This window comes from Pelobates fuscus, chromosome 2 (genome assembly GCF_036172605.1).
Source record: "Pelobates fuscus isolate aPelFus1 chromosome 2, aPelFus1.pri, whole genome shotgun sequence".
Lineage (NCBI taxonomy): Eukaryota > Metazoa > Chordata > Amphibia > Anura > Pelobatidae > Pelobates > Pelobates fuscus.
In genome coordinates, this window is record NC_086318.1 from 362,692,353 (window position 1) to 362,710,080 (window position 17,728).

A 17,728-nucleotide genomic window follows, 5' to 3' on the forward strand; every position below is an offset into this window, starting at 1 on the left:
CTCAGTGCCTGAACCTGTCTCCACAACACCACTACACTCAGTGCCTGAGCCTGTCTCCATAACACCACTACACTTGGTGCCTGAGCCTGTCTCTATAACACCCCTACACTCTGAAAGTGCCAAAAATGAATTATGTAGAGCAACATTCTGTGCAATATGCCTTTTATCCACAACTCTAAGTCTACCAGATCCTACAGTAATCCGTCTGCCATTCCTAGTATGTCTCTGCGGCAGTGACTTTGCAGCAGTTCCAGCCTGAGTTTGTTTAATTTACAAATCTCAGATTTCAAAAAATACAGTCTCCTGCCGCAACATAGAGAACTGTCTCCAGATTAGACAGCATCCAAATCTCCAAAAAGTGGAATGTGAAACAAATGCATAACAACTATTACACTGAGCTAAGTCTGCCATTTTAATAAGGTGAGTAATTTAAATCAAACAAATCTTAATTTTTTTTGTCCTCCTGTATACCTCAGATTAGCTCCAGTTTATCTCCAAGCACACACTTTGAAGCAGCACTTAGAAGCAGCAACCAAGCTATATTAGCCAAGCTAATGACCACAACCTATGCTTATTTGCAAACAATAGCTACTAGCTAATTAACCAACAATCAATATCAAACACCTAGCTAATCAAACCAAATACCTTACCAATTATCAACAGGAAATCAAACCATGTGCAATCAGTAACCTTTTCCTACAGATGAATCTTACCTGTAACAGTAAAAAGAAAATCTTAGCAAAATCCTAGACAGTTGACGAATCAGTAAAACTCTCCAGAATATCTCCAACCACACATTTTGAAGCAGTCATAACAATTAACAATAATGTGTTACGTTTCTATTTCACTAATCAGAAGGTACAGTATACTCTATAATTACCATGCAGTGGAAAAACAAGGTACTTATTAAGAGATTGAAATATTCCATAAGAAAGAAATATAAGATATCCTCATTCTTTACCTTGTATAGTTGAGAGATTGTGTCTAGCAATACAATGGTTACTTTCATTGACACCCACTACATACAGTATAAAAGAATAATATGTGCCTACTCCTGGCACTAAGCTTTGGGTACTATCCAACCGTAAGGATGTACACGCTACAAATCCTGGTGCTAAGCTTCCTCTGTTTATTGGGCAGTTCGGTGACAGCTGAAAAAGAAGCTTCTGATGGGTACCGGACTCCTGATTTCTGTAAAGGGATAAAGTGTCCCAGGTATCGAGTGGTGAAGAAATATAAAGTAAGTGGGTTTTCCATATGACTTAACCTGGGAACCATAAAATTGTGTAATGTGGTTTTCTTTTCATTGTATCTCTCAAGGTTAATTAAAAGGTTATGTTTATTACTGGAAGCTATGTGTTTACTCTCTCTTACCGCACTCTTTAATACTGCCAGTGTTAGACATTGTTCAACCAACAGGGCTCAACCTTTTAAGGTTTTGGGACATTTATAAAGAAAGCAAACTTTAGGGTTGTATTTAAGCTAGACAGGCCATGATATGTAATCAATTTCTCTTGATAAGGATGCCTAGTCAATGGGCATTGCGTTGTTTGAGCATGCTGCAGTAGGTAAGTAAAAATATATTTTTGTTATAGCACAAGGTTATGGAAGACACCCACCCCATGTACCATGCTAGAGTTCTGCTAGCGGGACTCGGCATTACAATTGGATATATTTTGTCTGAAATTACCATATATTATGGTCATTGTGATCTACATCAAAAATCTCAATCTATATCTTTCAGCCAATACACATCCGATCTAAAAACTGACAACTTTCTACCGAAAAGAAAGTACTAATCCAACACTTGCACTAATATTATCTTCTTTAAATTTGATTTTAATCTTGGAAATGTAAGCTTTTAATATTTCCTGTTTGATATAGTGATACAGATCAGTTAAGTATCTTAAAGGTTAAAAGAAACATCAGCGTCTATAAAGTAACGCCTTTTCCTATTACTGGCCAGTATGATAACGAACTTGGCCAATTACCTACGAGATTTGGATTTAAATACTGATACTTACCTGCATCTGGTTCTCCTCTGATGAGCTACTTTGGCAAAGTGTGCGCGTCAGGGGCGCAGGACGTCTACTCGGCATACCTTAGGTGTTAGTACTCACTGCCGCGAACCTCACAACTGCAACACTTTCACTCCGAGAATAGGCATCCTTTGACTGGATATTCAGTCCTTGTTACAATCCTGTTATTCTGATTTTCGTACTTGTAGCAGTAGAGGGTGGCTTAGTGTCAGGGCAGGCTTTTTAAGGGGTGCCCACAAAGGCACATTAGACTCTCAATGAAATAGGAGCGAGTCTAGCAGCACCTGTCTTCTCTCTTTCTTTTTGCTACATGAAATAGCCTGATTACATTAGTTTGTTCACTATTAATTTTGGTAATATTCACCGTTACTTGGTTGCCACACTACCTAGTATTATATATAGGAAGGACTGAATGCCTTGCTTGATTTGATTTTATCTTCTCTTCTATTTTATTAAAATATATTAAAAGTTAAGTTTTAACTTTGGCACTAATTCAAAACTCTCTTAGCTAGAGATACACCTGCTGGTAGATTTTGTATTTTCCCTTTTGATTTTATTTTCTTAATCCTAGTTAACAATTTAGAGGTTATCCCCTGTTTTTTGATACTACCATCAGTGTGTCTCTCCATCACCCTATAGGCTCTACTCTCTCTGATTCATTCGTTTTAAATCATTTTTAACTTTTAAAAGGGAAGATAGCTAGAAATGACCTATAGGGTATATATGCAACTTTGATGAAACCTAATAGGAATAAGCAACCTGCACAGAAAACATAGGAATCAAGTATGATATAATGAAAGGATCACTGGAGTAGTGATTACCTGTAGTAGTAATTACTTTGCTCCTTATAGTAATGATTATCTTTCTATCTCTGTCTGGATTTCAGGGTTTTGAGCTTAGAGCATATGAGCCAACAAACTGGGTAACAACCAATATAGATTGGAGTCGTGATGACCATGACATTAAGAGTGGATATTTTCGTCTCTACCAGTATATCAATGGATCAAATGCAAAAGGTTTGGTATTTGCCATGTTTTGTTCAAAATGTAATATCAGTTATATATATGATATTATTTCGTAACCATCCTTAAAATGGAAAAGCATCTTACCCAAAAAGGGATTCAAATAAGAATTCTAGATTTTATACTGTAATGATAAATTTGTGTTTCTTAAAAAGTTATTGTTTAAAACCTGTTAGCCAGGAAGAGTCTAATGAGATATACATGTACTAAATATTGATTTTCATCTTTTCAAATAAAGAGTTTGTTTGCTAAATGCAGAAATTAAAGGAAAACTCTAGTGCCGGGAAAACAATCCGTTTTCCTGGCACTGCAGGTTCCCTCTCCCTCCCACCCCCCAATCCCCAGTTGCTGAAGGGGTGAAAACCCCTTCAGTCACTTACCTGAGGCAGCGACGATGTCCCTCGTTGCTGTCTCCTCCTCCACGCCGCTCCTCCTTCTGACTCCGTTGGCCGGTGGGCGAGACTGATCCCGCCCACCGGCCGAGGAGACCTAATGTGCATGCGTGGCAATGCCGCGCATGCGCATTAGCGCTCCCCATAGGAAAGCAGGCTAAGTCAGGAGACAGAGAAAGAGACCCATGACATTCAAATTCCTGAGAATACCTGAGAACATCTGATGAGAACATCTCTTTAACTGGTAATTATACTGGTTTCATTTGATTAATCTTAATTAATTAAAAATGTTCTAATAGCGTGATATTTGACTGGATAAATCACGATCAGATTTTGATATTTAGAAATCTTAGTTACTAAAGAATATATAGTTATAATATTCTATTCTGCAGATAGAAAGGAATAATTATATATATTAATGTGAAATATCACATGTTAGCATATCGTGATATTTATCCAGGTGTATTGATTTGCTCTAAAATAAGATAAAATATCTGTTTAGGCAAGTTAAAATTCTGCTTATAGAACATGGTAGATTACTCTTATTGGATGGTTCCAGGAAATGACTATTTTCACTTATTTACAGGGCCGTTTGAAGGAATTTGGGGGCCCCAAGCAAAACGGACATGGAGGCCCCCACATGCACGCTCAAGGTCTGGGCCCCCCGGCGCCTGCACCCGGGTCCCCCTCCCTCCCCCCGAGTCCGCCCACAGGGATGCAGTGTCTGCAGGGCCGGTGCAAGGATTTTTGCCGCCCTAGGCAAAAGTAAAGTTTGCCGCCCCCATGTGACATCACAGTGCCCCACCCATATGATCTGCCATGTTAACTAACACAGTGCTGCAGTGCCGCCGTGTTTACAATAAAAGGCCTGCAGGGACAGGCTATAGACACCAGAACCACTAGATTAAGCTGCAGTGGTTTTGGGGACTATAGTGTCCCTTTAATTTGAGGTAAATTAGAGATTAGTGCCACGAATAATATACTAGATTGCCTACTTACAACCAGATGAGGATGATGATGGGCTTCAGCTGCCGTCTGGCTCCACTGGTCTGGTGTAGAACAGGCTCTCTGGAGGCGGTTTGTAACTGTGGTCACAAAAATCAATGTTCTGGGAGAACGGGAAGCAGCTCCATTTTTTGAGGGCCATTTACACAGCTCAAGGTCTGGGTCCCAGGGTCCACCTTCATGTTCCACCAATGAGTTTTTTCACAGGGGTGTGTGTGTGTGTGGGGGGGGGGGGGGATGTCCTGATGTGTGTAAGGAATGCATTGTGTGAATCTGTGTTTGTATGTGTAAGGGCTGCAAGGTGAGTTTGTGTATGTATGGGATGCAGTGTGTGTGTCTGTAAGGCAGTGTTTCCCAACCCAGTCCTCAAGGCACACCTACCAGTCCAGGATTTAAGGATTACCCAGTTTTGTCTAAGGTGTTTTTAGAAAAAAAAGAAAAAACACCTTAGACACAACTGGGTCACCCCTAAATCCTGGACTGGTAGGTGTGCCTTGAGGACTGGGTTGGGAAACACTGCTGTAAGGGATGCACTGAGTGTGTGGAAGGGGTGCATTGTGTGTTGCTGTGTGGAAGGGATGCATTGCTTGTGTATGTGTGTCTGTGTGTAATGCATTGTGTGTTTTTCTGTGTGCAAGGGGTGCATTGTGTGTGTGTGTGATGGATGTCAATATCTCCCCCTACCCCCGTCAATTTCCTTCTTCTCCCCCCTCTCCAATTTCCTTCTTCTCCCCCTCCCTCTCATTGCCTTCTCCCCCCTCCAATTTCCTTCTTCTCCCCCTCCCTCTCATTTCCTTCTTCTCCCCCTCCCTCTCATTTCCTTCCTTCTCCCCCCCTCCAATTTCCTTCCTCCCCCTCCAATTTCCTTCCTCCCACCTCCAATTTCCTTCCTCTCCCCCTCCAATTTCCTTCCTCCCTCCCCCCCTCAAGTTTCCTTCATCCCTCCCCCCTCAAATTTCCTTCCTCTCCCCCTCCCTCAAATTTCCTTCCTCTCCCCCTCCGTCAAATTTCCTCCCTTCCTCTCCCCCCTCCATCTCCCTCTCCCTCATATGTCCTCCCTTCCTCTCTCCCCTCCCTCAAATGTCCTCCCTTCCTCTCCCCCCTCAAATTCCTACCTCTCCCTCCCCTCCCTCAAATTTCCTTCCTCTCCCCCTTCGAATTTCCTCCCTTCCTCTCCCCCCCAAAATTTCCTCCCTCCATCTCCTCCCCACTCCCTCAAATTTCCTCCCTCCCTCTCCCCCTCCACCCACTCAAATTTCCTCCCTCTCCCCCCCACCCACTCAAATTTCCTCCCTCTCCCCCCCACCCACTCAAATGTCCTCCCTCGCCCCCCACCCACTCAAATGTCCTCCCTCGCCCCCCACCCACTCAAATTTCCTCCCTTTGCCCCCCCCCACCCACTCAAATTTCCTCCCTCTCCCCCCCACCCACTCAAATTTTCTCCCTCGCCCCCCCACCCGCTCAAATTTTCTCCCTCCCTCCCCCACCCACTCAAATGTCCTCCCTCGCCCCCCCCACCCACTCAAATGTCCTCTCTTCGACCCCCCCACCCACTCAAATTTCCTCCCTCTCCCCCCCACCCACTCAAATTTCCTCCCTCTCCCCCCCACCCACTCAAATTTTCTCCCTCACCCCTCCACCCACTCAAATGTTCTCCCTCCCCCGCCACCCACTCAAATGTTCTCCCTCCCCCACCCACTCAAATTTTCTCCCTACCCCCCACCCACTCAAATTTTCTTCCTCCCCCTCAAGTTTTCTCCCTCCCCCCACCCAAATTTTCTCCCTCCCCCCCCCCCACCCACCCACTCAAATTTTCTCCCTCCCCCCACTCAAATTTTCTCCCTCTCCCCCCTCCAATTTCCTCCCTCCCTCTCCCCCACTCACTTAAATGTCCTCCCCCAACTGGCTGTCCCTGACACCCGGCGGGCGCGCGAGGGAGCACTCTCCCTGGCTGAGTGCTTCCTCTTCAGCTCCCTCGCGCGCCGCGTACTGATGCCGGAGCCGGAAGATGACGTCATCTTCCGGCTCCGGCATCAGTACGGTGCGCGAGGGAGCTGAAGAGGAAGCACTCAGAGGAGAGTGCTCCCTCGCGCGCCCGCCGGGTGTCAGCAGGGCCAGCCTCTGGGGGGCCCTGAGGTGACCAGCTGCTGGGCCCCCCAGGAGAAGAGGCTGGCCCAGTGGGTACATACCGGGGTCACAGGGCCCCCTGCGACCCGGTATGTACCCACTGAATGTGGGGCCCGGACGACCTGAGCAGTCTGGGCCCCCCAGGACCGCATGCCCCTGCCGGCTCTGCTTGGGGCCCCGGGCCAGCTCGGGGCCCCAAGCAGTTGCTTGTTTTGCCTGTTGGGTAGCGACGGGCCTGCTTATTTAAAATTACATGAGAATAGATCTTAATTACCTAGGAGGTCTAACCAGCATTGAAAGGGTTATTCTAACTGTTAGCTACAAGTTTTTATGGCCTTATGCTGCAAGCTGTGTGAAAGAAAGTGTCTCTGTGAAGCCCATCATAAATCATTGTTTGACAATTGCTATGTTAACCATTGGAATGTGTATTGCCATTGTATTGCATACTCATGTTATACTGAATATTCATTGATTATTGTCACGCATGTTACTTATTATTATTATTTAAATTGTCACAATAAATTGTATCTATTTTTATAAGAAATTGTGATTTTATTTATATGGAATACATTTCACTTACACAATAACGATCTTTGGGATCTGAGAATTGAAATAGTGGGCAATTCTCAACTGTTAACTATTATTATCCCATAAATATCCCCACAGTGAGCACTTCCTGTCATTCCGCCGGTGGCCGGGTACAGGAAACAGAGGTTCCTGTCCCGCATTCCGCGCCGCCCGGCCACGCTACATTGAGAGACCGGCAGGAGGGAGCGCTCTGCGCCTCCCTCCTGCTGGTAACTCAAACCCGGCCGCCCTCCACACAGCAGTGCTGCGCCGCCTGGGGCTTGCTAAAGCGCTCAGGCGGCGCAGCATGAGGAACTGCAGGGGGGACTCCGGACACAGGGATCCGGTGCCCCCTGCTAAGGTGCGCCCTAGGCGGCCGCCTATGTCACCTTACAGGTGGCGCCGGCCCTGATTACACCAACACACACTCTGCATACACTACAGACACTGCATTCACTACATACACTACATACACTAAACTTATACAGACAATGCATCCACTACACACACTCACTCTGCATCCACTATACAGGCTGCATAACATAATGGATGTTGGTGTGTTTTGGTGGGCATGGTATTGGTCAGGGGGGGGCAGTATTTCATCCTGGACCCAGGCAGCACGATGTCTTGGGCCGGCCCTGTAACCAACTGTCTGATGTTTTCTTGAACCAATTGTGGAAAAATGGGAGAGTCTGCCGCCCAGACTTAGTGGGGGAAAAAAGGATAGATAGTCAAGTTGCCTAAAAGTTGACTTGATTTGGAGAAACTTCATTGTAAATATTAAATTAAATATTAAATATTAAAATTTAATGAACTAATGAAGAAAAACTATGAGTAACTAGCTAACTGTGAGCAAAAACAATGAATATAAGTGCAGGAGGGGGAACAAATCCTGACAAAGTTTCTTTGGGTGGTACAAATTCAGTTGAAGAGAATGCTTGTGAGTCACAAATTTGTATAAGCCAGGAAAGGAGAGACTAATGGCTCCTGAATGCTCATGCCTAAACCAAAAATCTAACTGACGAAAATTTGGGGAACGAAAATCGCAAATGAAAAATCACGAACAAAGTGACTGTAAACTCTGTTCCCAGTGGCATAAAAAATATGAAACATAGGGATAAACTATGTGCAAAATAAAATATGTACAATGTAATGCAAGAGAAAGGTAAAAGCGGTGGAAACTGAAAATAAATTAAGGATGTAGAAAAATAATCTACCGTATATATCTAATTCAAATATGTAGAGAGCAAAATAAACAGCCACTATATTGTATGCTTATACCTATGCTGCATGCTGATTTGTTACCTGTATTTGGTTGGACCTGTTAATTTTTTTCTAGTGCATTTAAAGGGGCACTATAATCACCAGAATAACTACAGCTTAAAGGGACACTGTAGGCACCCAGACCACTTGAGCTAATTGAAGTAGTCTGGGGCTGTGACCTTGCACTAAGTGCTGCAATGTAAAACATTGCATTTCCAGAGAACTGCAATGTTTACATTGCAGCTCTAATTCTGCCCTCTGTGGCTGTCTACCATACAGCCACAAGAGGACTTCCTGAATCCAAACAGACTTTTGGTCCATTATCTGACATTGGACACACTCACAGACCTCCAGCATCAGATTTTCCCCATAGGAAAGCATTGAATAATGCTTTCCTATGGGAAGGTCTAACGCGCGCACGTCCATTCCCGCGGATGAGCATTAGGTCTCCCCCGCTGGCTGACGCCGGTGGGGGAGGAGCTGGGCAGAGCCTGCCCCTGCCCCAAGGGAAATCAGTGCTGGATTCAGGTAAGTGACTGAAGGTGTTTTAACCCATTCAGCCCCACGGGAGTGGGGCCTCGAAGGAGACGGGAACTCCAGGAGCCTATAGTGCAAGGAAAAAGGGTTTGTTTTCATGGCACTATAGAATGCATTTAATGCAGGCTTTTTGCAGTAAACACTGTCTTTGCAGGCAAAAGGCAGTATTTACATTACAGCCTAGGGATACCTCCACTGGCCACTCCTCAGATGGCTACTAGAGGTGCTCTCTGGGGCAGTGCTGCACACATGCAGTGTCTCCTCCCTCTGCATGGAGACATTGGACTTTCCTCATGCATTCAATGGATCTCTATGAAGAGATGCTGATTGGCCAAGGCAGCGTTTGTCTTTGCCCTCCGGCCCGCCTTCATCAGAATTGACAATCTCAGCTAATCCAATGCTTTCCTGTGGGGACACATTGTGATGGGCTGAGATCAAGGAGGGGCAAGGGGGTTAGATAGTGTTTTTAACAATGTAGGGTCAAGGAATACAGTGAGGGGAAAAAGTATTTGATCCCCTGCTGATTTTAAATGTTTGCCCACTGACAAAGAAATGATCATTCTATAATTTTAATGGTAGGTGTATTTTAACAGTAAGATACCGAATAACAAAAAAAAAAAAATAATCCAGAAATAAGCATGTCAAAATAGTTATAAATTGATTTGCATGTCAATGAGTGAATTAAGTATTTGACTGCTTCGACTTAGTACTTGCTGGCAAAACCCTTGTTGGCAATCACAGAGGTCAGACGTTTCTTGTAGTTGGCCACCAGGTTTGCACACATCTCAAGAGGGATTTTGTCCCACTCCTCTTTGCAGATCCTCTCCTAGTCATTAAGGTTTCGATGCTGACGTTTGGCAACTTGAACTTTCAGCTCCCTCCACAGATTTTCTATGGGATTAAGGTCTGGAGACTAGCTAGGCCACACCAGGACCTTAATGTGCTTCTTCATGAGCCACTCCTTTGTTGTCTTGGCTGTGTGTTTTGGGTCATTGTCATGCTGCAATACCCATCCAAGACCCATTTTCAATGCCCTGGCTGAGTGAAGAAGGTTCTCACCCAAGATTTGACAATAGATGGCCCTGTCCATTGTCCCTTTGATAAAGTGCAGTTGATCTGTCCCCTTAGTAGAAAAACACCCCCAAAGCATAATGTTTTCATCTCCATGTTTGACAGTGGGCATGGTGTTCTTGGGGTCATAGGCAGCATTCCTCCTCCTCAAAACGACAAGTTGAGTTAATACCAAAGAGCTCGATTTTGGTCTTATCTTACCACAACACTTTCACCCAGTTCTCCTCTGAATCATTCAGATGTTCATTGGGCAATTTCAGACAGGCCTGTACATGTGCTTTCTTGAGCAGGGGGGCCTTGTGGGCGCTACAGGATTTCAGTCCTTCGCGGCGTAGTGTGTGACCAATTGTTTTCTTGGTGACTATGGTCCCAGCTGCCTTGAGATCATTAACAAGATCCTCCCATCTAGTTCTGGGCTGATCCCTCACCGTTCTCATGATCATTGAAACTCCACTAGGTGAGATCTTGCATGGAGCACTAGCCTGAGGGAGACTGACAGTTATTTTGTGTTTCTTCTATGTGCGAATAATCGCACCAACTGTTGTCACCTTCTCACCAAGCTGCTTGGCGATGATTTTGTAGCCCATTCCAGCCCTGTGTAGGTCTACAATCTTGTCCCTGACATTCTTGGACAGCTCTTTGGTCTTGGCCATATTGAAGAGTTTGGAATCTGATTGCTTCTGTGGACAGGTGTCTTTTATACAGGTAACGAGCTGAGATTAGGAGCACTCCTTTAAAGGTCATCAGTTCATAAGAGCTATAGCGATACCTGTAAAAAGAAAACACTTGTGCATCGTATCTAGGTTGAAATCAAAACTTTAATACCAAATGCACTTACAAGGCACACAGAATCGTAAGGCACATCAATAAAAGGCTGGAGTTGCAGAAAGATGTTCCTTCTTTTTCAGTAAGTGTAGATTTTGATGGGTTAATGTAATTCTTCTTTAGTGAAGGTTCTTGTGGATTGACTTCATTTTGATGCATTCTTGATAGACAATAAGCTTTTTTGTTCCAAGACCCTGACCTATAGATTATGTGGATATTGAATCTTTCAAAGAAAAGAACTGGACTGTCCAGTGACCATAAGTATAATAAAAATTAACTTTTAATAAATTCTCAAGATAATAAGAGCTGAAGAAATACCAAGCTCTAAACGGACATAACATAAAAGAGGGGAAAAAAGAGAAAATCGATGAAAGTATAAGTCCCTACTAAGCTAATAAGTCTCTCAAACTGAAAGTGCAAACTGGCACTAAATAGTTAGGCTAAAGGGTGATATTGTGTCACAATATAGCTGTAACGCAAAATCATCTAAACAAAGTATCTAAATCTAGCAGGAGAGAGAAGAAAAAAAAAAGGGAATTCATACAGGGTGCTGGCGGAAACACAAGCAGGGAAACTCCCTGGAGAGTATCGATATAATAATAACAGGTAACAGCCAGAACACCTAGAGAAAAATTGATAGTAGGGACAGAAAAGGAAGAAATATATTAAAATAGAAATAGTAGTCCAGGATAGCGAGAGATATAAATAGATAAATGTCCTGTCTAAATCACAAAGGGTATTTAAATATTCTGATAAATATCTAGTCTAGTCCGAATGGATAGTCCTGAATGGGCCAACCGTACAAATACCCTGAGCTAACCTGGACTAACTCTTGATCGTGTAACTTGCTAGGTAAGAAGTCCCTGCCTCAGCCTAACAACATCTGATAATGTGGTCAAGTTAAATACGAGCATAAACGTCCCCAAAATATAAATAGAAATGGAGATGCTGATAGTGGTAAAGAGATAGAAATAAGAATGTGATAATTGCAACATCAAATAGTTGCAGAGTGGTACGTACTTAGCTACAGTATCTATGCCTGTTGATACAGATTTGCCATGGTCGTCAATATGATACTGACAACAGTCTACTGAGTAAACGCAAGGTTGTTGCACTGTTAGTATTGGTAGCAGAGTGGCACATACTTTGCTGCAGTGTCATGGCTCATGGTATAAGCTGACCATAAGGATGATAATCCTAAAAGGTACAGGCTTGCATATAAAGTTGGTCTTTCCAGAGGTATATGTAATCTGCTGAGCTCTGTATAATCAATAACTATGATGGTATTCTGTACAGTATATCATTACAGAACCCTATATAGCAGATAAAGATAAATGTCTGGGTTCCAAAGAGGATTACTAAAAAGTAGAATTTGAGAGTAATAAGAAATAGAGGGTAAAAAACCCAATTACTGCAAGGTCAATCGAATTATAAGTAATAAGGAAATATCCCTATATGCACAAGTGCCATCAGGGAATGATCTGACATTATTTATGAATGAAGGGGGTATAGTTATATTCTTCATTCAAGCCACAAGGGGTCAGTGTCTTGAATATATAGATCCATTGTGACTCCTTTTGTAATAAGAGTCGATTTAGATTCCCTTTTCTGGGGTTAGGAAGCAGCTTTTCGATTGCTTGAAATTTCAAGCAGTCTACATTGCCACTATGGAAATTCTGAATGTGTCTGGCAATTGGGGTAGGAGTGATGGTGTTTTTGATAGAACAATATGTTGCAGGATTCTGCGTCTAAACTGCTGGTAGGTCTTACCGATATATTGTAGCCCACAATCACAGGTTATCAAATAAATTATATAAGTGGTACTGCAGTTGACAAGGGCATTGGTGTGAACTGTGATCTTGGAGCAATTAGACTGTGTTAATTTAGATGGTGAAATGTATTTGCAAGCTTTGCAATGTCCACACCTGTATGTCCCTTTGGTTTGGGTAAGCCAATTGGGAGTAGCCGGAAGGGATGCCAGGTGGCTATGGACGAGCATATCCTGTAAATTGATCGCTCGCCGAGCAGTCAATTCTGGATGATCTGGTAATAGTTTGTGAAGTATAGAATTATGGCGTAATATTGGCCAGTTTTTGGATAGTACATTGGACATGGTGGCCCATCCACTGTCGAAGGTCGCTATGCATCTATGGGTGGAATTAGAGGTCTTAGTGTGAGTAGATTTAAGACTAGTGAGTCTGTCTGTTTGGCTTGCACGTTGGAATGCCTTTTTCAGGACCCTGTTAGGGTAACCTAATGTCTTAAAGCGTGTTCTCAATAATTGGCATTCTTGATAGAAAGAACTATCCTCAGAACCATTCCTTCTGGCCCGAAGATACTGACTGTAAGGGATAGAGGCCCTTAGACTGTACGGGTGATGGCTATCCCAATGAAGGTTAGTAGCAGTTGATTTCCTATATAGCTCCGTTTGTATAGTTCCATCATCGTGTAGTATAATTCTCAAATCTAGGAAGATTAGTTCATGTACATTAATGACTGAGGTAAGTTTAAGATTGATGTCATTATTGTTGAGTACATTGACAAATTCTTCAAAGGCCCCACATGAGCCAGTCCAAAGGAGCAGCATGTCATCAATGTATCTATACCACTTCAAAATATATCCATGGTATGTATGATATAAAGAAGAATTGATGACATGCTGCTCCCACCAACCCAAGAACAAATTCGCATATGTAGGGACACAAGCCGTGCCCATGGCAGTACCAGTCAATTGTAAATAGTACCTGCCATTGAAAATAAAGTAATTATGCATCAAGACAAACTTTAACAATTTAAGTATAAAGTTCTTCTTTGAGGAGTCGATGGTAGATTGGTTCAGAAAAAAATCACATGCATAAATCCCTTTGTCATGTGGGATGTTGGAATATAGGGAAACTACGTCCAGACTCGCCAGAAGAGTATAGAGGGGAACCTGCAAGCCCTCAAGGGTCAATAGAGTTGACTTAGTGTCCTGTAAATATGATGGTAGTGTAATGACCATGGGTCATAACATTTTGTCAATAAATCTACTGGATCTTTCAGTTAAGCAGTTATTACCCGAGACTATAGGTCTGCCAGGTGGATTTGACGGATTTTTATGTATTTTGGGCAGACAGTAAAATGTTGCTATAGTCGGATTCTTATGTGGTAGTAGATACTTATATTCTTGAGGGGTAATAATCTGTAATGATTCAGCTTCTGTTAGTATGATATACAATTCCTTGACAAAATCGGTCGTAGGATCACTTGGTAAGGGTTGGTAACATTCCTTATCGTTCAAATGTGTCATACACATTTCAATGTATTTATCACGATTAAGGAGAACAATGTTACCCCCTTTGTCAGCCGGTTTAATGATGGTATTAATAGATTGTTTTAACTCTTTTAAACCCCTGTATTCCATGGCAGTCAGGTTCTTGGGTGGTGTGGGGATGTCTGATTTTTAAAATTCACTAGTTGACATTTGTAAAAATAAATCAACGTGTGGTAATTCCTTAAAGTTTGGAGTAAACAAGCTCTCTGACTTAAAGTCAGTCAGTGGTTTGTTAGGATTTTGTTCCTCCAAGAGATCAGTTAGATTCTGTGCCAAACGAAAATCCTCTAATGTCAGCCCAAGATCATTTGCAGTTTGTGTATCTTTTTTGGTGTGAATAATGTTGAGTGCAATTTTTTTACCAAATAAATTAATGTCTTTCGTCCAGTCAAAGGTGTTACATTGAGGAGTAGGTATGAATGAAAGGCCTTTACTAAGGAGAGAGATATGTCTAGGTAACAAAATGAAATCTGAAAGATTTATAATCCTATTTGGATTTAATTCTTTGTCCGATTTTGTTGTTTGTATCCCCACCTGTCCCTGTCCCGAAGTCTCCCCCTTTGATGGCGATAGGGGCCTTGTTCTAAAAAAGGAACCGATTGGGATACAGTGGGAGGGTTGTTCGTGTCAACAGAGATGGGAATATCAAGGAAAGACACTATCTTATCTGACTCCTTAAGGATACTCTTAGGGGCTGTAGATTTCACTGAGGATGCTTTGTTTCTGTCTATACTGGTGTTCCTGAATTTACCCCTCTGTTGCTTATAAGGGGCACTGTCAGTGTCAGACCAGAAAGTTTCCCCAGAGGAATTAGAATTAGTGTTATAACGTCTACGATTTTTGGATCTTCGCCTGAAGATTTGTCCCTCCTTAAAATCGTGAAATCTTTGCAGTATTTACTAGCGGTTCTTTAGACTCTCATTGATTGTAGTTAGGTTATTCAGCATTGGTTAGTACCATACCAGCGGTCTCCTACAGTTAGACGCTCCGTACTCATTAGCTCAGCATCTCCATTTATATTTATATTTTGGGGACGTTTATGCTCGTATTTAACTTGACCACATTATCAGACGTTGTTAGGCTGAGGCAGGGACTTCTTACCTAGCAAGTAACACGATCAAGAGTTAGTCCAGGTTAGCTCAGGGTATTTGTACGGTTGGCCCATTCAGGACTATCCATTCGGACTAGACTAGATATTTATCAGAATATTTAAATACCCTTTGTGATTTAGACAGGACATTTATCTATTTATATCTCTCGCTATCCTGGACTACTATTTCTATTTTAATATATTTCTTCCTTTTCTGTCCCTACTATCAATTTTTCTCTAGGTGTTCTGGCTGTTACCTGTTATTATTATATCGATACTCTCCAGGGAGCTTCCCTGCTTGAGTTTCCGCCAGCACCCTGTATGAATTCCCTTTCTTTTTTTTCTTTTTTTTTTCTTCTCTCTCCTGCTAGATTTAGATACTTTGTTTAGATGATTTTGCGTTACAGCTATATTGTGACACGATATCACCCTTTAGCCTAACTATTTAGTGCCAGTTTGCACTTTCAGTTTGAGAGACTTATTAGCTTAGTAGGGGCTTATACTTTCATCGATTTTCTCTTTTTTCCCCTCTTTTATGTTATGTCCGTTTAGAGCTTGGTATTTCTTCAGCTCTTATTATCTTGAGAATTTATTAAAAGTAAATTTTTATTATACTTATGGTCACTGGACAGTCCAGTTCTTTGTTCACTATTCAGCTCTATGGGTTAACCCCTTCACTTTCTGTCCAGTCACTCTATTTACAAGCTTCACTCCATTCTCTATACTTTCAAAGAAAAGGTTCCACTGGGCTGAGTTCGCTCTTAACAGTATTATATCTGATGCAACTCAACATAGCCCTTTCTTCTTAAACTATGGTTTTCATCCTGTAGTTCTTCCATCTGTATTTTCTTCATGGGGAATGCCGATGGTGGACGAACATGTGGAAGACCTAAAGAAGGCCTGGGAGCAGGATCAACAGCTAATTTTACACAAACCAGCTCTTGATAAGAAGTATGCCGATAGGCTTAGACTTTCTGTTCCTGTCTTTTATCCGGGTGACATGGTCTGGCTGAGTACGAAGCATATTCGTCTTAAAGTCCCATCTATGAAATTTGCACCTAGATTCATAGGTCCTTATAAGGTGGTTAGGCATGTCAACCCTGTGGCCCCTTCTGTACTTCTCATGCCACTGGACCACCAGGGAATGCTATATCCCCACTCCCTGGCCAAGTAAGAAGCAGGGGGGGACTAAAAAAATAATAAATAATAATAATTTAATGTTTAAAAAAATAAATAAATAAAAAAACGCACCCTCCCCCCAAATTACATTGCTACAGATAAACACACACACTGCATTATATACACACACTACACAAACACACACACACACACTGCATTATATAAACACACTTCACTAACACACTGTATATAATGCAGTGTGTTTGTGTAGTGTGTTTATATAATGCAGTGTGTGTGTGTGGTTGTGTAGTGTCTGTATAGTGAATGCAGTGTGTGTATATAATGCAGTGTGTTTGTGTAGTGTGTTTATATAATGCAGTGTGTAAGACAAGAGCCTGGTGAATCAGTTTCAGCATATGCCAGCACCTGCTGTTTTGGGGACTACCTGCCCACTGCTCTGCGAGACCAGTTTGTAATGTGCATTGCATGTGATACAGTGCTAAGGAGACTGCTTACAGAAGAAGATTTAACATTTAAAAAGGCAATGAACATGGCAGGCATTATAGAACAAGCCTCTAAGGATGCTAATCTATTACACAGCAGACTGGACAACACAGAGGAGGCAGAGCTAGAAGTTTTAAAATTAGACGCTAGAGCACGGAGTATACCACAGGGAAAGAGACTTTCAAAACAGGAACATTCACATTACAAATGTTATCGCTGCGGAGCTACTACACATGTTGCAAGTAGATTCAAGGATGCCAATTGTCATGCTTGTGGTAAAATGGGCCACCTACAAAGAGTGTGTAAATCCACAGCAGAGAGAGGCAGTAATCGCTTGAGAGACAGAGCACAGAATGCCCATAGAGTACAAATGCAGGAGTCTTCTGAGGATTCGGATGAACAATTTCCCGTTCGAAATGTAAAAATATATAAAATAGGTTCTAATCTGGCTGCATTCACAGTTCAGGTTGTTGTAAATGGAAAGGAACTGACTATGGATTTGGACGCAGGTGCAGCTGTATCAGTGATTTCTTTGACAGACTGGAAATGCCTTAAAATACATAGGCCAATAATTCAGACAACAGCGAGACTGCAGACATATTCTAAAGTGCTGTTAATACCAGTGGGTTGTGTGACAGTCACAGTTACATTCAACAAGTGTAAGAAGAAAATACCTCTCTATATCTTAGAGAATGGAGGACCTCCACTTTTTGGTAGAGAGTGGATAAGGGCTCTCGGGATGCCTCAAGTGCATAAGTATCCATGTCACGTGTCACGTGTTGAATGAAAATCAGACCAGACTTTACTGGATTGGGGAATTACAGGAAAAGTATGCACCAGTGTTTGATGGTCAA

General features: G+C 42.4%; 1 protein-coding gene across 1 annotated transcript in view; it reads left to right on the forward strand.

Moving 5' to 3' along the window:
* Positions 1 to 999: 999 nt before the first annotated feature.
* LOC134585897 (heme-binding protein 2-like) overlaps positions 1,000 to 17,728 on the forward strand; it is a 59,137-nt gene continuing 42,408 nt past the window's right edge. Inside the window, exons 1-2 of the mRNA XM_063441377.1 lie at positions 1,000 to 1,240; positions 2,926 to 3,055. Coding sequence (XP_063297447.1) covers positions 1,043 to 1,240; positions 2,926 to 3,055 — 328 coding nt within the window. The 5' untranslated portion in view covers positions 1,000 to 1,042. The remainder of the gene's footprint in view (positions 1,241 to 2,925; positions 3,056 to 17,728) is intronic.